At 36.6% G+C, this 24,411-nt stretch overlaps 1 protein-coding gene across 1 annotated transcript in view; it reads left to right on the top strand.

Annotated features, from left to right (window-relative positions):
- DPY19L1 (dpy-19 like C-mannosyltransferase 1) overlaps positions 1 to 21,664 on the top strand; it is a 51,825-nt gene extending 30,161 nt beyond the window's left edge. The window contains exons 13-23 of the mRNA XM_074900812.1: positions 573 to 632; positions 3,163 to 3,243; positions 4,010 to 4,111; positions 4,848 to 4,919; positions 6,347 to 6,396; positions 7,479 to 7,503; positions 9,153 to 9,272; positions 16,102 to 16,276; positions 17,071 to 17,170; positions 18,565 to 18,690; positions 19,741 to 21,664. Coding sequence (XP_074756913.1) covers positions 573 to 632; positions 3,163 to 3,243; positions 4,010 to 4,111; positions 4,848 to 4,919; positions 6,347 to 6,396; positions 7,479 to 7,503; positions 9,153 to 9,272; positions 16,102 to 16,276; positions 17,071 to 17,170; positions 18,565 to 18,690; positions 19,741 to 19,897 — 1,068 coding nt within the window. The 3' untranslated portion in view covers positions 19,898 to 21,664. The remainder of the gene's footprint in view (positions 1 to 572; positions 633 to 3,162; positions 3,244 to 4,009; positions 4,112 to 4,847; positions 4,920 to 6,346; positions 6,397 to 7,478; positions 7,504 to 9,152; positions 9,273 to 16,101; positions 16,277 to 17,070; positions 17,171 to 18,564; positions 18,691 to 19,740) is intronic.
- The last annotated feature ends 2,747 nt before the right edge of the window (positions 21,665 to 24,411 follow it).

A 24,411-nucleotide genomic window follows, 5' to 3' on the forward strand; every position in this document is an offset into this window, starting at 1 on the left:
TGGCCTCAGTCTCGCATATGGTCTGGATTTCTGAAAACTTTTAATTCTCGGTTTTTCTTAATTATAGTTTTCATCAAATTAGCTTAAAATGAGTCTTCCTTCTGTCATAAAATGAAGAACATAACGTGAAATAGTAAAACATGAGTATATCTTCCCACCACCCATATCCTGTTGCCTTGTTTGAAAATTGTTTGTATTGTGCTGCCAGTAATTGATTTATTTATTTATTCTCTTGTCATTCGTGGAAGCAGACATAGTTCAGTTTCCCATGGGCTGTGACATAAAGAAGCTTAGAACTGTATAATACAGAATCTTACTTGTTAAAGAGAAGAGTAGTCTTCTATTTAATGTATATAAACTGCAGTAAGAGTTTTTATGTTGGCATGTTTTGCTGGTGCAGGGTAAAATCACAATGTCATATATTCATATTTCAGGTTGTATTGATTATGGAGGGGCTTTTAATAAATATCTATGTGGTACAATAGGTGCTTACCAAAACAAACAAAAAAAGCCTTACTCAGGGTACTTGTTACTATATGTTACCTGAAAATGTCCATTAATTTTGTTATTAGGGAATTCTTGAATTGAGTCCAAAAGTCTTGAAAAGTGGCAGAAGAGAAATCTATATATGGGTAAGGAATTTCATATATTTTGAATTTCAGAAAAGAACTCTGACTTTGCTTTTTGTTTTAGTAAAATACAGAAATAACTTATGATTTTCAGCTATTGGAAACGAAAAATGTAGCTGAACTACTCTCTTTAATATATTGTCCATATTCCTAGAAATTAATTTTAAATTACTGAAGGAAGAAAAAGGGCATATACACACATTTATATCAGAAAACTGAAATAACCTTCAAATGGCATTTCATTTTAAATTACCAACTTAAACATATGTAGAAAACCTAAGATCTATATGAACATCCCTTTAAAATAAAGGATGATTTAGAAAAGGCAAGTAAAAGGCTAATAGTTTTTGCAGAAATTAATATTAAGATACTGCATTAGATATTCCCTAAAATGTGTCCTATATAATTTTTTTTAGGATATTTTTTACAACAGTAAGCAACTTGTAATTACATAAGGAAGCAAGTCAGTAAAACAGTGTAGGGTGTGTGGGTGGGGTTTGAGGGTAGTAGAGGTCATGTCCAAATATGGAGGATGCTCCCAAAACTATGACAAATAATATATAACGCACTAGAAAACGTGAGAAGCAACTTGCTGCTTAGGACATAACATTAACTTCTAAAAACGCCTGAAATGGGGGCCTATTGAGACTATGCCTGGTTTAAGACAGGCATTTTTTTTATATGAAGGGTAACCTGTTAGCAAAACTGGATAGAATTCATACAGTTATTATAAAGGAATTAGAATATAAGGGCATTAAAAAATATATAACAAAATGTATTGCATGCGTAACCTGCTAATGTAGTTAGCTGTGGTACCAGGGAATATGGGAGTGTAGGCAAATCTCATGTCAGTTTTTAAAAAGGAGATCCAAGGCATTTGTGAATCTGCAGACCAGTAAGTCTAACTTTTGTAAAAGAATAAAAACTTGAACAGTGATAAAGTTACTAAGGCTATGTGTACATGCAAGATAATGAGATAGGTCCAAGACAGCCTCTGTGAAAGGAAGTCATCCCTTGCAAATGTCTTCGACTTCTTTGAAGGATGTAGATAAGGGTGTGTGGGTGAATGTAATGCACTTGAATTTCAGAAACCTTTTTGGGAAGTTATCTAACTGGAAATATAAAAGAAAATAAGCTCCATGGGATAAGGTGTGAATGTTTTAAAGGTAAGAAACAAAGGGTGGTATTAAATGGTAAGTTTTCGAAAGAAGACCACCACCACCCCCCTAAGTATGGATATAAAATAATTGATCCTAAATAAGTACTTGCCACTCAGCAGAGAAATCTCGGTATTTTTCTGAAAAGTTCTCTGAACACATCAATTGAATACTGAACAGGCATCAAAAAAGGAAAATACATGATGGAAATAATGGAGAAGGAACTACAGAGAAAGCAGAAAATATTTTTTTATTTTGTAAACTCCTATTTAGCATCCTAAATATTGCATGTAATATCAGTCAGTGTCTTAAAAAAATTAAAAAAAAAAAATACCTTCACCCTAAATGTACTACCATCAGATTTAAGTAGAGAGTATAAAGAATTTTTAATGTAGATTCACTAAATAGCTGATACTTTAAAATAGGTTAGAATTCTACATGTTGTAAACCAAGGTAAATACAACAAAGCCAGTGAATAGAAGTAGGATATAATTATAGTTTATTTAGTGCCCCTTATTCTAGTGGCAATAAACTTAGAGGAGAGAAGAAAGATACTGTGGAAGTAAAAAAAAATAGAGTAATTCAGAAAGGGGTTAGGTCCCTTCTAGGTATTTAGTTCATTTGCAGCCATGAAATGGAATGATTGAATGCAACCCATTGTCATATAAAAACTCTGGTTACATTAGGGTAAAGATCAGTTTGTATTTTGTTGTTGCATTCTCTCTAAAAGCATCTGCTGCTGGTCCCAGATACAAGATACTGAGCCAGGTTGTCCTAGTCAGTTTGATCCAGTTTTATAAAGAATTGTATAGATGAAGCTGGATTGCCAATAATTTAATCTTTCTTGTACAGGGATAAACATGATATGTAACTAAGTAGTAATTGTGCGTACTTCCTTTATATTTCCTTCAAGTTCTAACTTGAAGATTATCTTAAGAAGGTACAATAAATCAGCAAATTCCTCCAAAGATTTGAATTACCAGAGTAGTACAACCTGGTATTAGGAAGAGGCTATTGTTGGGAAATAATCACTACACAGTGGTGTATGCAAAACAGATGGAACTGACAGGCTGCCCTTGTTGAAAGTTACCTTTGGTACCTCTCCTGCTACTATGTTGTGTGCAGCTGTACAGCTGTAATCTAAATCAGTTGCACAAAATTATTTCAGCTGTAATAGAAAATACAAAAAAATCGAAAATACCCCAGGGTACTAAAATTTGGGTAGTGTAATTGGGTAGAAATTACTGTACTTATTGGTGACAACATAGGAGAGTTTGTAACTAGTAGCTAAATTTAATAAGCCTTTTAAAAAAGAAAAGGTTTCTTTAAAAGTTTGTTGAGACGTGTTTATTTCATTCTGAATATATTTTTTTAAGGTCATTGAAGGATGTGCCTGGTTATTTGGAACAGTCACCTTGAAATACCTAACTTCTTTGGTACTTGGAATAGCTGATGATGTAAGTTCTCTTATCTGAGTATCTGGTTTGTGTCTTTCAAAAACTTTTTAATCCTTAGTATTTGATTTTTGCATCTTACTGATGTACTTTCTGGAAATTCTAAGATTTGTGTTGCAGAAATGGGAGAGAGATTGCATATTTGCTTCCTCACTCCTTATGTATTACTGTATATTTGAGGTGTTACTATCAAAGTCTGTGAAAAAAACGTATGTTTTTGTTACGAGTTAGTAAATGCTCTGTGTGTTCCTTTTTAAATGTGGATGTATAGAGCTTTGTTTATTTTGGCTATCTTCTACCTACATCTTTATTTACTCAGTTTCTTAGTTTACCTTCCTCAGAAGCTCATTTTTAAGACAGTTTTGAAATGCTTCTTGTAAATAGGATTCCTCACTTCACTTCAGCCCCTTTAGTGTCAGATTCTACTCTTAAAAAGCAATCTGCAGATGTTCATCGGGGCAAAAGACAGGAAGTTCATCTATTAAAATATGAGTATGCAAAACTATACTCTCGTTGAACCCAGTTGCAATGGTAACATCCCTTTCTCCGCCACTTTCTGCTTTTTATTTAACACAGTCCAATCTGAGCTGAACTCGAAGATGTCATTTAATATACTGGAAAGAGATTTGTTGTGCTCTTATAAAAATACTGTAAATGATAAAATATGTTCTAATTAAAAATATTTTTCATATACATTTAAACTACTTTGTGGAAAACGGGACAGTTTTTGCTTACTACAGCTTTTTTTTTTCCCTGTATATCCTTCCAGGCTCATATTGGAAATATTTTAAAATCTAAATTTATTGGCTACAAGGATTTTGATACATTAATGTATACCTGTGCTGCAGAGTTTGACTTCATGGAAAAAGAGGTAATTTGATCAAAATAGATGATTATGGAAGAGGGAACTTCTTGTTTTATCTTAATTGATAACTTAAAACATCCGTGAGCCATAACCTTCTACTGTGATATTAAGTTCAAGTGCTTACTTGTGAAGTTAGAGACACTAATGAACTTAAGCTGAATTTAACTGGTTTTACTGCTTTTAAATGAACTAAGACCAAAACAGTGTTTTGGTTTTGGATCTAAGGAATGTGCTTGCTTGAATGAAAGAAGTGCTTGCTCAGGGGTAAAAGAAAGGTTACAGTTCTGCAAAGTTAAGATTTTATGTCTGTCAGTAACTGGTTTTGAGTATGTGGAAAATGTACTGAGAGCTGCAAAGGTTCAGTGTGGTAGATTTAGACTGCAGAAGAGCATTGAAGCTTCTTAATGTGGCATTAGTAGATTCTTTTTAGTTCATCAGTAGATATGTATTTAGAATTTTTTTAGGTTGCTCAACCTACAGTGCTCAAATTCAGATGAGATACAATCTACTTTTAGTCTTTGGGTGTCTTGCCAAAGAACTGGGAATAATCTACCAATGACCTCTAGTGTGATTGCTGGGTGGAGTTTAAATTTGAGTTTCTTTAAGCTTGCTTGGTTCTTGTTGAATATTTAAATTTACATTTAATTCGAGGAAGAAGTCTTTATATGGTTGTCTTTGAAATGACTATTGAAGTAATTGTAGGTGAATGGAAAGCAATTAATGTAGTTTATTTCCTTTGTAGACTCCAGTAAGATACACAAAGACTCTGCTATTACCAGTTGTTCTGGTGGTTTTTGGGGTAATCATCAAAAGGGTAAGTGATTGATTTAATGAGTCACCTTTACCATGAATTTACTTTTTAGGTTTTTTTGAAGGGATCGTTATTTATTTTGAGATGGGAAGAATTTAGTGTGGATTAATCTTGGCTGACTGCTAGGTGCCCACCACATGCTCTCATTCCCCATCCTCAGCAGGACAGGGGGGAAAAAAAGAGTTGAAAAATGTCATGGGTCAAGATAAGGACAGGGAGATCACCCACTGATTTTCTGTCATGAACAAAACAGACTTGAATTGGGGAAGATTAATTTATTGTCAATTAAAAATAGAGTAGGATTATGAGAAACAAAACTAAAACCACCTTTCTCTTATCCCCACCTCCTTTCTCCCAGGCTCAATGGGTCCTTCCCATGGGCTGCAGTTCTTTAAGAACTGTTCCGGCATGAGTAATTTCCCCAGGGTGCAGTCCTTCAGGAACAGACTGCTCCAGCATGGGTGCCCCACGGGTCACAGCTTCTGCCAGCAAACCTGCTCCAGCATGACCTCCTCTCCATGAGCTACAGGTCCTGCCAGGACCCTGCTCCTCTGTGGGCTCTTCATGGCTTACATCTTCTTTCAGGGCACATCCACCTGCTCTGGCATGGTGTCCTCTACAGGCTGCAGCGTGGACAGCTGCTCCACCATAGTCCTCCATGGGCCGTAGGGGGAAAACCTACATCACCATGGTCTTCTCCACAAACTGTAGGGGATTTCTGCTCTGGTGCCTGGAACACATCCTCCCCTGCCTTCACTGACCTTGGAGTCTTCAGCATTGCTTCTCTTCCATTTTTCTCACTGCTCTCAAAGCCGCTGCACAGTGGTTTTTACTTAAACATGCTACCAACAGAGGCACCACCAGCATCACAGATGGGCTCAGCTTTGGGCAGTGCTAGATCTGTTTTGAAGCTGACTGGAACTGGCTCTGTCTCTTCTCACAGAAGCCACCCCTGCAGCGCCCCCTGCTACCAAAACCTTGCCATGTAAACCAAATACAGTTAGATAAAATAAAGGTTTTTCAAAAATATTTGCTTAAAATTCTGTATTCTCTTTACATAGATTTTTGCAAAGGTCCAGTCCTGAGTTACTGGTAAAACCTGCTTTTCCGCTAAGTGCCAAAAAAAATTCTGTCACTTAGCTGATGAGTACTATAACTGAAGTTTATGACTGTTTTTGTAAATTTGATTATGTATAATTTGTGTAAAAACAACTTACAGTTTACACAGGAACAGATGGGTAACTGCTAACTGCCTGGCTAATTAAACATCCTCAAAAAGAATTTTTAGCTGAAACAGTGCATGTCTTTTATCTTAGCATTATCTCAAAATGAGATTACCCAGGTGTAATTTAATTTAGCAAATGTTGAAAGTGCTTTAGAATGCTTTTGAAAGTTTATTCATACTTTTTGTTGGCTCTTGTTTCCTTCAGGCAATTAAATATCTTATGTGGGTCTTATCTCAGACAGGCCAATATGAAAGGTAAACATCGTCTTTTTAATGTAAAACTGAATTTTCTGCTGGAATTTAATTTTATTTGTTATATGCTAAATCAGAATTCTACATTATGTAGGTCCTGTTTGAAGGGTAAATTTTCTGCAGTTCAGTAACTGAATGGCTTGGACATACTCTGTGGTATTTTTATAAGATGTCTAAAAGTAAGTTTAGCTGCTGAACTTAGTTTTAGACATTGTAACCCTCTTGCTCCCAAATTTTCAACTAAATAAATATTGGTTTAGGAACAGAGCAGAAAAGCAAATAATTAATGTGCCTATTCGCTTTTCTCCTATAAATAGTGAATGCAAATTCCTTCCTCCTTTTTTTTGTTTAGGTTATAAAGATACCTGAGTTTCACCTTTAAGAGGAGATCCCAATTGTATTAATTTTATTTCCTAAATATCTATAATGCATGGTCTACCTGTCACAGGCATTTAGCATCGCTTGGTGATGCTATGCTCAAGAGCAGTCAATTTGTCCAATGGAATATTGTAATTTCCCTGACATATCTTTTTGCTGCTTTTTTTTTTTTTTATTTTATCACTAACCATTTCAGTGATCTCTGCTTTTCACAGTCTAATGGCCATTATCAAAGTTTCAACAGATGCAAGCAGGATTCAACATCCTGTCCTCACAGATGTTTTGGAGAACAAGTGTACATGATTTTGACTTTTTTCACATTTGTATTTCCTCCTGAGAATCCAGAACAAATCTGTGTAGTATCTGAGTAAATGACTGACTTCTTTTGGTACCAGTGCTCTGCCTCTTTTACATTACTGAGGTTTCATTTTCTAAATAAGCTGTTCTATATATGAACTAATTCAGGGAAGTAATTTAAAAAGTTCTAAAATTAATTTTCATATTTCCAAATAAATACAGGGATTGAGGAGGATAGTTATTCATCTGCAGTATATTTCAAAGCTTGTTATAGAGGGAGAAAAATCTGTGCAGGCTCTAACTCATGCTTACTGGATTAGTTCAGTTGTCTAGAGCCACTATAGATGACTAAAGTAAAACCAATGCTTCTGTAGTACATAAATAATGTGATTTTTCTGGTTTTTATTCAGAGAGGAACGTTTTAACCATGGTGAGGTAAGATTCTTTTTTTGCACAATTTTATTCCTATGTTAATGCAAATACTCAGTATTAAAATACAGATTGCAGTGGTCTGATACTGATATGTGGTTTATTTGAAGCTAAGTAGTTACATCTTTTATTCCCTTGTCTTAAATTGGGTCTGGTATGTTACCAGAATAACTCTGGGGTGTTGAACAAAAAAATATGCTAGCTAATGGTGGGGTGGCAGTGCAAGAGAGGAGTCTTGAGCTTTTGCTGTAGCAGTGCAGAAAGACTCTGAAATTAGGCTGGACCTAAACCATTTTCCCCATATAGACTATGAAGGAGATTGGTTCCTTTACTGGGGTTTCATGTGACTGGTAATGTTAAAATTCTGTTTTGAAATATGCCATAATGAAAATAATTCTACACATTATTCTTTCAATAAAAATATGCAAAAAAAATATACTGCATATAGCTCTGGAGCCCTCAGCACAGGAAAGACATGGACCTGTTGGAGCAGATCCAGAGGAGACCATGAAGATGATCAGGGGCTGGAGCACCTCTCCTGTGCAGGAAGGCTGAGAGAGATGGGGTTGTTCAGCCTGGAGAAGGCTTCAGAGAGATCTGGTATCAGCCTTCCAGTACTTAAAGAGGGCCTATAAGAAAGATGGGGACAAACTTTTTTTACTAGGGCCTGTTGTGTTAGGACAAGGGGTAATGGTTTTAAACTAAAATAGGGTAGATTTGGACTAGCTATATGGAAGAAAACTTTTACAATGAGGGTGGTGAAACACTGCAACAGGTGCCCAGAGAGGTGGTGGATGCCCCATCCCTGAAAACATCCAAGGCCAGGTTGGATGGGGCTCTGAGCAACCTGATCTAGGTTGGAGATGTCCCTGCTCATTGCAGGAGGGCGTTGGACTAGGGGACCTTTAAAGATCCCTTCCAACACAAACTGTTCTATGATTCTATGAAATATAATTGAAAGACAGATTTCTTACGTGGTTTCTTTATTTGCAGTTAAGTAAACGGAGATGGTGCAAAACTTTCTTAACAGAAGTTTTTGTGCTTTGTGCTATGAGAGAAATTTCATGCCGTTAGAAATATGGTAATCAACGAGTTAGATAAAAGCACCGATTGCAAAAATGCCTCTGTGATTTACTGCAGCACTTCTGCAAGTAACACAGGTTCAGTCTTAGGAGTGGTGTGTGATATCTGATGCTTTTGAACTTTTTCTGAGAATACTAAAGCAAGCTGTCTGTGGTTGTATGAGTACCAAGGATGATTTTATCTTTTTCTTTCATTCCATACTTAGGTATTTTAGGTATTAAAGAGCAAGAACACTTTACATCTATAAAGAGGTTATACAAGAAATTTTACATATGTTATTGCCTGTTTATGTTTCAGGATCTTTTGTGTAACTAGCCATTTCTGCAGCTCCTTTTGGTTTTGTTGTTTATCCTTCCTGTTTTTTCATACCTTAGCATACTACGTAAACTTTAGAAAAAAGATAACAATGTCCTTATCACTATGTGAAATATGAGGATCTTTAGTTTGACCTAGTCTTTCAGACAAGCTCATTATTTAAGCTATACTGAAAATGAAGTTGTATTTTTAAGACAGATGAAAAGTATGAAAATGTTATGCTTCTGTGTGGTTTGTTTTTTGGTTTTTCTTTGCAGCTCGTATACCATGCATTGCAGCTGTTGGCATACAGTGTCCTAGCAATTTTAATCATGAGACTAAAACTCTTTTTGACACCACATCTATGTGTTATGGCTTCCTTGGTGTGTTCAAAACAGGTAAGATCTTTTTTAGTCCTGTAGCTATCTCAGTACTTAACAGTATTACCCAGATATTTGTTCCTCAAGCAAATTTCTGTGTGTGCAGTTGTTGAATCTGAGTGTACTGGTTAAAAATAAACCAGATTATATTGCCTTCTGAAAAATACGGTTACACAATTTCCATTCTCCCCTCTCCCCAAATAAAGTAAATGTCTTGCTTTATGCAACTTGTCTAATTGCATTATTATACGAGTTAATAGGCTGTGTATTGATCTTGAGCATAGGGAGACATACTCTGGATTTTACTGTAAGTACACACCTCTATGACACTGCAAGTTTTTTATTGACTATTAGTTCTATCCAAATAATGTTTGAATTTGTTTTCACTGTTTTTTCACAACTCTTCAGAGCTTATTGCCTTGCAATTTTTGTGTATTAATTCTTTCCAGAAGTATAGGTTTGAAGTCTTGTATGTTGAAAATGCTACAGCCTTAGAAGTCATATGCCCAATTCAGATTTTAATTTTCCTAGCTTGAAATCAGCCATAACACAGAAGTTAGTAGACTTTCTCCAGATATAAAAGATCTTAGAATTGGTTTTCTGTGTTTCAGTATCTGTGTTTTTGAGAAGTGAACTTGGTTGAATCTGTATCTAAATAGCTGTTTTAGAAGTTTTGCTGTTGCAGCAAAAGTAGAGTTGAGTCCTTTGTCTAGGAAGCAGACAGGGATGTAGTTTGAAAACTGACTGAACGTCAGTTCAATCTCAGGCCCAGAGAGGGGTGATCAGTGGGACAAAATCTGGTTGAGGGGTAATAGCGAAGTACCCCAAGGATCAATACTGGGTCCAGTCCCGTTCAACGTCTTTGTTAATCGTCTGGATGGTGGGGCAGAGTGTACCCTCAACAAGTTTGCTGATGGTTGATGATGGTGCGAAACTGGGAGGAGTGGCTGGTACACCAGATGGGTGTGCTGTCATCCAGAGGGACCTCAGCAGGCTGGAGAAATGTGCTGACAGGAACCTCATGCAGTTCAACAAAGGGAAGCACTGAAGTTCTGCACCTGGGGAGGAGCAACTGCAGGCACCAGTATGTGCTGGGGGCTGCCCAGCTGGAAATCTGCTTTGCAGAAAAGGACCTGGAATTAATAGTGGATAGCAAGTTAAACATGAGCCAGCAACGTACCCTTGCTGCAAAAGCCAACGGTGTCCCAGGCTGTGTTAGGAGGGATGTTGCCAGCAAGTTGCAGGAGGTGATCCTTCTCTATTCAGCACTGGTGAGGCCATAGCTGGAGTGCTGGGACCAGTTCTGAGCTCCCCAGTACTAGAGAGGCATGGACATACTGGAGAGAGTCCAAAAAAGGGCTATCAGGGTGATTAAGAGATTGAAGCATCTCTGCTATGAGGAAATCCTCAGAGAGCTGGGACTGCAGTCTGGAGAAGAGAAGGGTCAGGGGGATCTCATCAATGTATATAAATACCTGAAGGGAGGATGTAACGGAGCCAGGCTATTTTCAGTGTGTCTAGTGATAGAACAAGAGGCAGTGTGCACACACTGAAGCACAGAAGATTCCCTCTGAACATCAGGAAACATTTTTTCGCTGTGAGAGTGACCGAGCACTGGCACAGGTTGCCCAGGGAAGTGGTGGAGTCTATCTCCTTGATGATACTCAAAATCCATCTGGACACAGTCCTGGGCAACTGGCCAGGTGGCCCTGGTTGAAAAAGGGGGCTGGACCAGATGGCCTTCAGAGGTCCCTTATGACCTCAACCATGCTGTGATTTTGTCAAAAGTGTTATTTACATCACACAAAGTAAATATCCTCCATTGAAAGAGTGAAAGATTATGATAAATAGTGGGCTGGGCTTACTAACAAGAAAACAAGTTGGGAAGGTAAGATGGGGAACTAGTGAAAATGTCTATATGGAGAATACCACCATGAGGATAAGTGGGAGAAAGAATCCAGTGCTAAGAACTGTTGTGGACATAATACAGAAAAAGGAAAAGAGAAAAATATTTGTCAGAGTGGGGAAACGAGCAATGGCTGGGGAAGAAAATTAGGATTTTTAATAAGAAACCTGAGTTGTTAAGCTTGCCATTCTTGAAAATTGAAAGAATACAAGAGTAACATTAGAAAGTTCAGTACTCAAAATCTAGAGTGCCAGAAATTACAGGGTGACCCTCTTATTGGATGAGGGAGAGGCTCTGGATATTGTTTACCTTGCCTTTAGTAAAGCCTTTGACACCATTTCCCATAGCATTCTCCTGGTGAAACTGGCTGCTTCAGGCTTAGATGGGCACACGCTTCGCTGGGTAAAAAACTGTCTGGGTGGCCGGGCCCAAAGAATTGTGGTGAACGGAGTTAAATCCAGTTGGTGGTAACGAGTGGTGTCCCCCAGGGCTCGGTGTTGGGGCCACTCCTGTTTAACATCTTTATTGATGATCTAGACGAGGGGATCGAGTGCACCCTCAGTCAGTTTGCAGATGACACCCAGTTGGGTGGGAGTGTTGATCTGCTTGAGGGTAGGGAGGCTCTGCAGAGAGACCTGGACAGGCTGGAGCCATGGGCTGAGGCCAACTGGAGGAGTTTCAATAAGGGCAAATGCCGGGGGCTGCCCCTGGGCCACAACAACCCCCAGCAGCGCTACAGGCTTGGGGAGGAGTGGCTGGAGAGCTGCCAGTCAGAGAGGGACCTGGGGGTGTTGATTGACAGCCCGCTGAACAGGAGCCAGCAGTGTGCCCAAGTGGCCAAGAAGGCCAATGGCATCCTGGCTTGTGTCAGCAATAGCGTGGCCAGCAGGGACAGGGAAGGGATCTCAACCCTGTACTCGGCACTGGTGAGGCCGCACCTCGATGACTGGGTTCAGTTTTGGGCCCCTCACTACAAAAAGGACATTGAATGACTCGAGCGTGTCCAGAGAAGGGCAACGGAGCTGGTGCAGGCTCTGGAGCACAGGTCGTACGGGGAGCGGCTGAGGGAACTGGGGGTGTTTAGTCTGGAGAAGAGGAGGCTGAGGGGAGACCTCATCGCCCTCTACAGCTGCCTGAAAGGAGGGTGCAGAGAGCTGGGGATGAGTCTCTTGAATCAAGTAACAAGTGACAGGACAAGAGGGAATGGCCTCAAGCTGCGCCAGGGCAGGGTTAGACTGGCTCTTAGGAAGCATTTCTTTGCAGAAGGGGTTGTTGGGCGTTGGAATGGGCTGCCCAGGGCAGGGGTGGAGTCCCCATTCCTGGAGGAGTTTAAGAGTCGGGTCAACATAGCGCTTAGGGATCTGTTGTAGTTGGGAACTGTTAATGTTGGGTTGATGGTTGGACTGGATGATCTTCAAGGTCTTTTCCAACCTAGACGATTCTGTGATTTCTCTGGCTGCCTTGTGTGTATACAGTATTATACAGACTATAATGTCCAATAGACACTGTTTTACCTACAGTATCTGTGGTTGAAGCCTGTCCTAAAGGTGAATTTGGGTTGTATGGTGAAGGCTGTTACTGTCTGGAACATATGATGCCTGTGTCATACAACTGGAAGATGAGTGAATGAGACAGAATTCTGCAAAGAGGAGAAGGCTGTCCCTTGCTAAGGCAGCTGAACAAATATTGTTTACCAGAAAACTGGATTGCTTCCTTGGATGTTCTTTCAGGGAACCTAATACTGGACAGGCTACACAGTTATCAATCTGCTTAAATGTTGTGCTCATCACTTTCTTGATGCCTGTTTTCTTTGTTGGCATAGGTAGAATTTGTTGAGTGTTTGCCAACATCAAATGAATCTGTACAATGAACATTTAAAATGCTAAAAAAGTGTCCAAAACTATTTAAAAAGTAACTGTCCACCTTGTAACTGAGTATTGAGACTTAAGAAACATGTAATTTCCTCTACACTTTCGCTATTCTGTAAGGTTCACAGGTGTTACGTTACTTCCCAGCTTTTAGTTAGTTGTTGTTGAAATATTGGTGTCCTCTTAGGTGGTCTGGCTGTTTAAGTAATAGCAGTTACACTGTGGTTAAATTTTTTTAAATGAACTTTCATGAGGTGTTTCTGAGTAATTTATAACGAAGTTGCTTTTCACAAATGAGAAAAGCAGAAAGAAAAAAAGTATTTTCTTCTTATATACAATTTCTAGAGAATAATTACAATATAAATGAATTCTGCCCAAAATGAATTTGTTCTTAATTATTATTCTTGTAATTATATTTTCATAGAATAAAATTTATAGGCATTCCTACCCTGTTATTATTGAAAAATGTTTGTAGAATTTTCCAGAGGGTGAACTTTAGAACTAAAAAGTCTTTCTGTATTTTGTGCCATAGGAAAAGGCCTCTCAGCCTGCTGAGAACTGAAAACCAAAAAGATCTGAACTGCCTTTTTTTTTTTTTTTTTTTTTTCCTGTACGGAGAGAAATAATTTTGGAAAGATAGGAAAAAAGTACCTTGCAACTGGTAATGACTGAAAGATGAGCTGCTAGGAATGGCTTCTATGAATATGTAGACTCATTTGCTTTTTTCATGTAGTAAGTTAGCTGCTACGTGTCAAATTAGTGAAATTTTTCCGCTGGTGATCTTTATTTCTTTTTTTAAAACACCTGAGCAATGGTACTATAGTAATTCATCCTGGCTTGTGTTTTTTATTTTAGTACTGCAAGTAATACCATCAGGCCAGTTAATGGAAACTGGTGCTTTAGGTGATCTTAGAGGATGCCACATGTTTTCATTGTGTAAATACTGGAAGAAGGACAGGTTCAGAATATTTTATCAATATTCTCTTTGCTTCCAACTGCACTTTGGCTCTTTGGTTGTTCTGCTGTTTCCTATGGCTGTAGAGTGAGAGTAAGTTTCTCAGGAAGCTGCAATTGCAGATGATAACCTGTTGTGGGAGCGGCCCCTTTTGGACCAGATGGCTCAGGTCCAATTTTTTTCCCTCCATATAATAAGGCCTGTGATTATCCTATCCCTGGCTTGGGCTTTAAGAGAAGTACAGACCTGTGTTCAAGAGTACCCAACTTTTAGGTGAACAATGTAAGTAAAAAAAAAAATCAATTCTTCTGCCCTGTTATCAGTGAAGGTTCTGTTACCTGATCAGTATGTTCCTAAGGTTTGTGTTGCTTGATACCTGTAAAAGTCAAGCCAGATTTTTTTGTGGTCTGACTGATATACGCCTTCTTTAATAGGGAGCAGCTAGTAATCTTCCAGGTAAAACATGACTATCTTCAGCATGAGAGAGAAACACTGGCCCATGTGGCTGTTGAGCCACTATCAGTCAGACCACTTCTAAGACTGCTCTGACTTAAGCAAGCAAAGGGATAAGAAAAGTCCTTTTTTTTGTTCTTTCAGCTCACTGCATGAATCTGTGTACTTTCCATTGCCTAAGTGTTGCAGCTTGTGGCACCTGATGGACAATAAAACTGATAACTGTTCACATCTGCGCATTTCCTCTGTCAGGATGAATTATGCTATCCTGAGTGAAAATTGTGAAAGCAAAGAATAGCTGGAGAAAGACTTAACATATTAATTTGACAAAAACAACTGAGATGCCTTGAATCAATATAAAAACCACATGAGGAACAGTATCCCGTAAAAGAAATGCTTCTTTTGCATTGCATATATATGTTTGACTATTCTAGGCTCTTTATGTAAACAAAATACTAGTAAATATAGATACTTTGGACATTAATGATGGTTTATAAAAACATTATAGGAAAGTGATTTCCTTTGATTTTAAAAGCCGTGGAACTCCGTAAAGAATTCCAATGTTCTAACATGTTCTTGAAGTGAGATTTTTGCAACCATTGGCAAAAAAAGAAAAAAGAGGTTTGCTCATCTAGAGCAGTGTAGAATTCATTTCCTTTCATCCTTCTGGACCTACACAGTGGTCAGGCATATTCGGTATATTAAGTTTCCCTGGATAGTATTGCTGTTCTTGGTAGAGCATTTAGCAAGTCTTAGAGGATGAGTTGAGTACACTGTATTTTTGGAGAGGTAGCTTGAAAGTTTTAATAATCGAAAGTAATTTAAGGCTAATTTATAGCAAAGATAAAATACGCTGCCTAACTGGTGTAGTCAGCCTAGCAGGAGGTTTTACTGTGAAATTTTATTTTATTGTTTTATGCTTTAATTTAAAAAAATGAGTAAAGACACTCTGAATTAAAAGTATTTATTTAGTGCAGGTTGATATTTTTGAAATGTGAAGCCTTATTTTTAATTAGCAATAGATTAAAAAAAATAAAGTAATTCATACTTTGTCTTATTTAAGGTATAGGTCAGATACAGATGAGATAAAGTGTTCTTGTTCAAACTAAACATCAACATAGCGAATTTGGTACTTCTTTCTTAACTACCCATTTCACATATTTATGAGTATTTGCTTAGAGCCTCCAGCAAGCTATCTTTAGGAAAAAATGCAAGGGCCATCTCTTTCATTTCAAGAAAGGGAAGAGTAGGATATAAAGTGACATCAAGCTTATATCCTCAAAGTCAGCTTTTCAGAAGTTTGCAGTATAATCTCTAAGCCATATACTATAGCTAGGAACTCTTGATGTAAATAGGAGATAAAATACTGTAAAAGTGAAGTTAGCATTATTGAATCATCTTTACTTGCAGAATTTGACATTTGCACTACAACTTTAAAAGCTGCATTGTCTTTTGTTGTTGTTGTTGAATTACAAATATAATGCCCTACATTTGGTAAGCATGAATACTTCTTATGAGATCTCACTGAAGTTTAGTGTAGCAATAGCAGAGATGTTTCATATTGTAGTATATGTTACGATTCCTTTTAGAGAAATAAAAATGAATTGTGCTGCATACAACATTACAGAATTGTTGTCTAGAAATTAATCAATTCTTGCATTTCAGTTGTTTGGATGGCTCTTCTGTAAAATCCAGCCCAAAACATTGGTCTTTGCTATTTTAGCATTGATGGCAATAGAGGGATCAGCAAACCTTCAAACTCAATGGAATATCATGGGAGAATTTAGCAATTTGCCACAGGAGGAACTTTTAGAGTGGATAAAAGTCAATACCAGACAAGGTAAACTATTTAATAATGTATGAAGTTCCCCATTTACTGTGAGATGTAACTATAGAACTTGGTATGAATGAGTGCAGAGGTGTTGCTGCCATCTGTGGCTTTGCCTTGGGACTATCCTAAAGCCATGATTTAATTACATATACTTGTCCATATAGAAGCTATCCCAAATGGAAAATACACTGAAAGCTTGCTTTGTTAGACTCCAGAGTACCAGTCTGGAGGTTCTAGCCACTGGTGTAGTATTTCTACAACAAAAGTGGGTTTGCAAGGTCCAATTAAAATGAGTTTTACTTAAATGACAGTGGTCCTTTTGCTAGAAGAGAATTCAAAGTGTGTGTGTGTTGTGGTTGCCCCCGTCCTTTTACTAAAATGAGTAAAAGTGTTAGAAAACTATCTGAAAATCAGTTACCTTTTTGGCAGAAAAATACTTTCAAGCCAAAGTGGACTGAGATTTTATTGCTCTGTTAGCAATGGTGTAAGAAGTAACAATAAAAACATGTTGTCATAATGTATTTGCAGTTCTACTCATTCAAGAAAAATAAGATGTATTAAATATCCATTCTTAGATGTCTAGTTATCTAATGGTTTATATTGAGTTCAAGGTTTGGGGTTTTTTTTAAAAAAAAGTGATTTTGTGTATCTCCTGTTGGTGCCGTGTTAAGGCCTTTTCGAAAAGAGTACCTTACCCACTTTTAGTTTTTCTGCAGGATTACTGTTTAGATATTTGAAGATTGCTTCTCTGCTTTTACTGCTTGATTCTTCATTTCAAACATGCCTTTCATTCTTTATTTCAGATGCAGTTTTTGCAGGAGCAATGCCTACAATGGCAAGTGTTAAATTGTCTACACTTCGTCCTATTGTAAATCATCCACACTATGAAGATGCAGGATTAAGGTAAATTTCAAAGTTGAGGATTTGTTTTTATTTTCTATTAATTCTCTTAATGTTGGTAATATACAGTAGGGATGGGATGACATTATATTGTAAAATTTGCTAAAAGCCCACAGAACTTGATTTGTTGTTTTAGTCTGATTGAAAACACATGTATTATTTCTTCAGGATTTGTATTCATCAGAAAGGATATACTGTAGAATAGATACGGCTACAAAAAATCAGAATATGATTATGGAACTGTAATTAACATATGCTATTATATCTTTTCTTCATTCTAGTTATTCCTGACATTGTAGACAGATTTTTTTCTCAAGATAGCCAGTTTAGTTATTTCTATTAGCTTTCTGGGATTGGTTGTCTTTTGGTTTTTTTCCATGATAATATATCTAATTATTGAAATATTAAGACAAGCTGAAACTGAAATTTTGTAATAGAATTACTGAGGTTTGTACTTTTATTTTTTCAAAATAATATTTTTCTGATTTGAAATTGCTTTATCTGAAAAGGTCATGAATTTATTTTTTTAATTTTAATAGTGTAGCATCATTTTTTTGGTAATTTGGTAAAATAGGTTAAAAACAAACACAACAGGAAAACAACAAGATAGGGATGAAGGAGAAAAGGAGGTGAATCGTTTTGCATGCCTTATATTCATAGTTCTGTGTCTGGCATTATCTGGCTTTAACTTTTGGTCAGCCCTGAACTGGTCAAGCAGTTGGACTAGATGATCACTGTAGACCCCTTCCAACTAAAATATCCTATTCTATTCTAACTACAGAAATATAGGACAGGGCATGTTTTGGGAAAATAAGCTAGAGATGATACAGTATTAGAAAATGAACAGGAGTTAACAACATCATGCTTTGCACAATCAAAGGAGGATATTTCTGGATAATATAAACAGAAACCAATATAAATGGTTTACAAGTAATGATTTTGCTTAATTCAGCATGGGCAGACATCAGGTCTTGCATGCTGCATTTTAAAAAAGTCCAAACAAGGGCAATGAGTGTGACCTTTTGCAGAGAGATTGGGCAAATTATTTTTTCTGATCACCTCCAATCCAAGCAAGGTCGTTTCTAGCCTTGAACATTACACGGTGAATGCACTGCTTTTACATCTTTACATTTTCTGTTCACAGTAACCATGGATCTTGTTACAAAGTTGTCTGCTGCTACAGAAAAATCAAAGGGCATTGTTCTTTGAACATTGTATTTGTGAAGAAATAATCACATTAAAGCAAATGGCACTATTAATTTAAACTTTGTTTTAGCCTAGTTGTCTTGTGAAATAAAAAGCAATCTAAAGTTAAATCTAAATCTGTCCAATCTAAAGTTAAAGCTTACATTTTCACGCTATGTTGCTAGCTAACTTTTATATTTCTCTTTTTGAAGGGCCAGAACTAAAGTAGTGTATTCCATGTACAGTCGAAAACCTGCAAAAGAAGTAAAACGAGAATTGGTAAAACTAGGAGTGAATTACTACATTCTGGAAGAGTCATTGTGTGTAAGCAGAAAAAAGTGAGTAATCTCTCTTTCTCACAAGAATGATATGCCACTCAAATATGTAGTCTAAGATTCATATCAAGTAGTAGTTTTGAAGCGTTGATCTGTGTTTTATTAAGCGTCCAAAATACATTTTTGGCCAGCGTCTCCAGATATTAGTGAGTTTAATTAACTTAACCCACATTAGCAACCTTGTGATCTTTGAGTGCCCCTGAAAAGCTGTGTTGTATGTATTTTTAAACTTCACTGTAAAATACAGAAGAGATTCACAAAGGAAACAAGCCATTATTCTGTGATAGCAAGAACAGATGTGTGTGTATAATAAAAGCCTAGGACGAATAAAAGATGTGGAGTAAAAGATAGTTTGAACACCAAAATATCACCATTGCTGGTCACTGAAAATTCTGTCACATTTAAACTGTCCTTAAGAAAAGGCTGTGCTTCCCCATCTTCCTTCCACACCTCTCCCCACCAGTTTATCTTTTTGGCCTTTAGACACAATCAGTTTGGATTTTTTATTTTATTTACTTTGCATTTAGAATAAAATTAAATCTGTTCTGTTGCTTTGCAATTATCTTTGACAAAATTAGGGAGTTCTCAGCAATTCTCACTTTTAAAAGTTAACTATACAGGGAATTGGCTTAATAAAAAAGCAAGGAGTTACTGCTTTTTTTTAAAAGGTGTTTTATTTCCTGAGTTTTCTTTAAAAATGTTAGGAGTGTGAACATCACCCACCATTTTATAGGCACTTTTAAGCATCTGTGGTACTGTATATTGTATAATTTGAGTTGGTTTATATGCTTCCTTCTCCAAATTAATTCTTATTAATTATGTAACCACGAAAGCAGACAAATTTTACATATTCTCCACACTTTCTCAAATTACTACTTTTTTATTTATTGATTTTTGTAATCTGATAAGAATTTCTAGAATAAAGACAAACGTAAAAAAATACAGGTGGCACAATCAACTGTTCATAAAGAGGGATTATAAAACTGAGTTCAACAACTGTATGGGTTTTTGATGGAATTTCTTCATTTCTCTTTTTGTATTCATGTTTTCTAGGCCTGGTTGCAGTATGCCTGAAATTTGGGATGTCGAAGATCCTGCTAATAGTGGCAAAATTCCTTTGTGTACCCTTATGAGCAAGGATTCCAGGCCATATTTCATCACAGTATTTGAAAACAGCAATTACAGAGTCTTGAAGATTCCAAAGGAGTAACATTTCAATGCAAAGAACCATGAATATTTCAACTTTTTAAACTAGTAACTATAAGAATTCTAAATCAGAAATACCTTTTCTACTAGACTTAAAATGGAAAAATGTGTATTTTATTTTTTACCATTTTAAGTGAATTCTGATTATAGAAATATCTTAAACCTAACAGTTTGGATTTCTATTTCAGGGTCAGTCCCTTGAGATTTGCTATGCAAATGATTATATGTTTGCACATTTTATTTAACACTGATCCAAAAAGAGTTAAAAGTAGCTATGGAAGGTAACTCCATTCTCAAAACCAACGATATTGTGAAATGGGACTGTCAGAATGTCTTAGCAAAGGAAGTTTGTTTAAAGCTTTGGTGCTAGCAGCTAGGAACAAAGGAATGGTGCTATAGCATCTGGCATCACATTTCTCATGTCACTGTCATTACCCATCTCCCTTCTGGACAAGGTGGTAATAGAAATTCTCTTAAAAGTCATGTAGTTTCACTAGTCATGTCTGAGAGAAATAAATTTTTTCTTTGAGAGGACTAAGAACATTCTTCATTTTGGATGTAACACATGCTTTTAAGCTTGCTTTTGAAATGGAAAAGTTTATAGGCAGACTTGAAACTTCATTATTTAGGTGCATGTTCTTGGGATCTTACTGATATTAAAAAAGATGACTAATAAGGGTAATATTTGCAGTGAGCAATAGTTTAGCTTCTCAGTGTCCAAGGATTTTTAGCATTCTTACGCATTCAGAACAAGCTGGCATAATATACATTAAATTTTTAAGGGAATATGCTTTATTCAGGAAAAATCTGTCATAGCCTTAGAAAGATACTAAAATAAATCCTTCACTGCCTTAACTAGACCTTCAGCGCCTAACTTGATAAGAAATTTCTTTCAAAATTTATCCCCTATTTTCTTTCCCCGTGTACTAGATCCTGCCTGGATTTTAATCATCAGCATTAAAGAAACATGAAATTTAACCAAATTGTGATATGGGTATAGTCAGTTGTGTGGGTATAATTGCTCCAACAATATTAGACTGGTTCTGCAGTTTTTCTGTCATCTTGGTGTCACAGCAATATTATAGGTAATAAAGAATTTAGAGAATTCACTTTCCAAGATACCCAGTGCAAGGACACCCGTTAGTCATTTAACTGACTTAATAAAATTTTTGTATGTTTATTGCCATAGGGAAACATCACAGTAATTGTGATTCTACAGTATAAGACTTCTAAAGTCTAATGTTTCTCTGTGTATCATTCATGTTTCTGTTTTGTTTTGGCTTGTTTTTTATTGTTTTTTTGTTGTTGTTGTTCAGACATCAGTCTATTGATATGACTGGTCTTTTTAGCCCTGATGGCATCTAGCAATATTAGATGCTCTAGGGATAGCATCCATCACACCTATAACAGTATCAGTTACATGGGAGCCTATGATAAAGTAGTAGTGTAACAACTGATCAGTATTGTAAGACTTCTTATTTTTTTAAAATCTGTATTATTGAGAGGGTGAGGGAGAATGGCTGAAAATGCATTAGCTTTTTAACTTTTACAGAATAGATTTTGGAAAAATTTCTATAAGGAAACTATCACAAAAAGGGCTTTTGGGAAGTCACTTTTTAAAATGTCAATTGAATTCAAGGAAGCAGGAAAAAATCTTTATATAAACATTGTGACTAGTGTTACAGCACAAAAAGGTACTGTATTTTTATGAAGTTTATGCCAACTGTTGACATGTACTTATGTGGTTAAATAAAAAAGAAAAAAATGGAAATTGTTCTCATGTTTCTGATGGAGGTTACATTTCTGCTCTTATGTCTGTTAAACTGAAGTTTAATATAGCATCTACAGCAGATACAGCTGAAGCTGAACCCTCAACTAAACAATGCACGGCAGTGCTTCAGATAATTAAACCAAACTCACACACTTCTTTCTGGCCTTCTTTTTATTTAGAATATTAGTGCAGAAATATGTAAAAAGACAGTAAGAAAATGTCAAATACCTATTTACCAAGCAAAGTGAACTTGGAAGGCAGTTCAAAATTCTCTTTATGTTCTAAGTTTCTAAACTCAGGTAATCAAGAGTGAAGCCCAAGTACTGCTGGAATGAAGAAACATTTGAAAGTTAACATTCAAAGAAGTACTTTAGTAAAAATGTCCCTCACTTGATGAGGAGGCTGTTGTTACTGAGTACATGGCCAGACACTGTAAATTTTCAGCTTATGTTGAGGGATATTATACTGTCCCACTCTTTGAACTTGTCTTAAAATCAAGTAATTATTGTCATCCAATGTAAAGATGTTAAAATCTAGTAATGGAAAAATACGAAGTAAAAAATGCATTATGTGTTTGTGGGGAAGAAACATGGGAATTCTTGAATTGAGTGTATCATGTTATGAATTTCTTGTCATCTCAGTAATTTACTCTCAATTCTAAAGGAAAGAATATGAGTTTAAATAATACTTTACCCATAGAAGCACCATGTTATCATTATGATTATCACTGCAACTTGAACCAGAAAGCAGATGTTTGAGATTTTTTTAGCTCTCACTGAAGTTGTTTTTCCCTCTGCAAGATCCTAATAAATAAATCTGTAACTCAAGTAAGTTCATTTTAAAATATGTGCTGGCCTTGACGTAGTTTAGGCACAGGACTGGAATCGTTCAGTACTTGAAAACAGTTTCTCTTCCATTCTAGTAATATCAGATCATACAGATTTATTCGCTGCAATCTGAAGTATTTCTAGCTTTGAGTGCAGTAAATTTCTTCAGTACAATGGCCACAATTACAGTTTGGTATCAAACTTTTGATAATTGTGCAAACTGTAATATTTAGTATGGAGACTAAATGAGGCACCTTTGTGAAACAAAGATGCAAAATCCTGTTCAGTACTGCCTTGCACTTCATCATTGTCATCTACCATTTAAAAAAATGTCTTTGCTTTTGCCTCTTTTTGCAGTTCATCTTAAACATTGAAGCTGAACCGGTCAGTATCTCTTGAATTTTCATGATCAAGACAGAGTTCCACAACACAGGATTTGCTCCAAGTGAAGTAAAAAAAACTGCTTCAGCAAAAGCAAATATGTAAGAAAGAGTATAAACAGGGCTGTCAGAAATCAGCATTGTTGAAAGCAACTACAAAACGCTAATTATGGCTTGGGACCTGTGTTTTCAAATTGCATTGTTGTGTAGTTTCTCGAAATGCTGTTGTTTCACCCAAGTTAACGTAATACGGAGGACTGCAGTAAAACAACATAATATTTTTAAACCCAAAAGAATAAGTTGCTCCTGAGTCATTTCAGCAGCCGGACAAAGGAATCCGAATCCTAACTGGTAGTAGTGCTTTTCTATGTAAGCTTCATTGTACTGTGAGGAAAGTAGGATGGCAGATGTGCTGTGAAAAGAAGGCTTCACTGTTTGAATATTAATAGAGTTTAGATGTTAAGGAATAATTATACTTTGAGTGATATTAAGACTGGGGACAAAATGGCATGCAGAGCTTCTAAATCTGAGAGCTAGTCAGCTGTGCAGGAATTGCTTGGGCAGTGAAACCTTTCAGTGCTACAAATTCTCAGCTGTAGCTATATGACATGAGCACTTCTATTTCCGTACAAAGTCAAAGTTAGCATTATGATAAGCTGCCTGTAGTAGAGCTTTAAGCTGACCTGTTGGGTTGGAGCAGAGGAGTATACGGATTTACAGGGTTAGGCAGAATCACTTTTCTTCTCAGCAAATTGGCTTGTTTCTGATCTTGTGCTCTAATTCTCCATTACTGATGAAATTCATATAATGTCTGAAATAGTTGAGTGGGTTCATCATGTAGTAGTTCAACTTTATTACTTCCTATTACAGCATATATAGAACATTTATTGGCAATAAATCATGAGATACATACATGCAGAGTGAGTGAATATGACTGGTTTCATATCTGGCTGAGGACTCAGGCAGGATCCCTGTGGCCAGTCTTCCACTCTGTCAAGATTATCAATGTATGAAGTGATTCTTGAGTGCAAGCGGCACTTGTTTTGCCTGTTTGGCAGGAAGGATGAGGTCTAACTTGTAGCCTGAAGAATATGAAAACTTACTGAATCTCATTTAAAAGTAATACTGAGCCTGAAACAGGACAGCTTCTAAAGGGAAAACCTGTCCTTTTGATGTTCATCTGAAAGGAAACAAGTCACTAAAGGTCACTCTTCAGGCTTGACCAAGCTTATTTGAAAAGCCAGTGACCAAATTCTTACTTTTATTACTAATTATTGCTGTGATTAGACACCTGAGCTGTATCATCTTCATGTTACTGAGCAACTGGTTGCTCAGCTTGTCTGACTACAAGTCCCTGGAGTGTCTTAGGATGCAGTTAGCAAACATTATTTGCAAGCAGTTAGTGGTTTGCTGTAGATATCTCTGCCTGAGTTCTGAAAAATACCCTAGCCTCTTCTGAAGTATATACCTTAACTATTTCTAAAAATCCAGCCTTTTTTTTTTTTTCTTAGCTAACAGTATAAAGGCTGAAAATACTTCA

Source organism: Athene noctua, chromosome 2 (assembly GCF_965140245.1).
Source record: "Athene noctua chromosome 2, bAthNoc1.hap1.1, whole genome shotgun sequence".
NCBI lineage: Eukaryota > Metazoa > Chordata > Aves > Strigiformes > Strigidae > Athene > Athene noctua.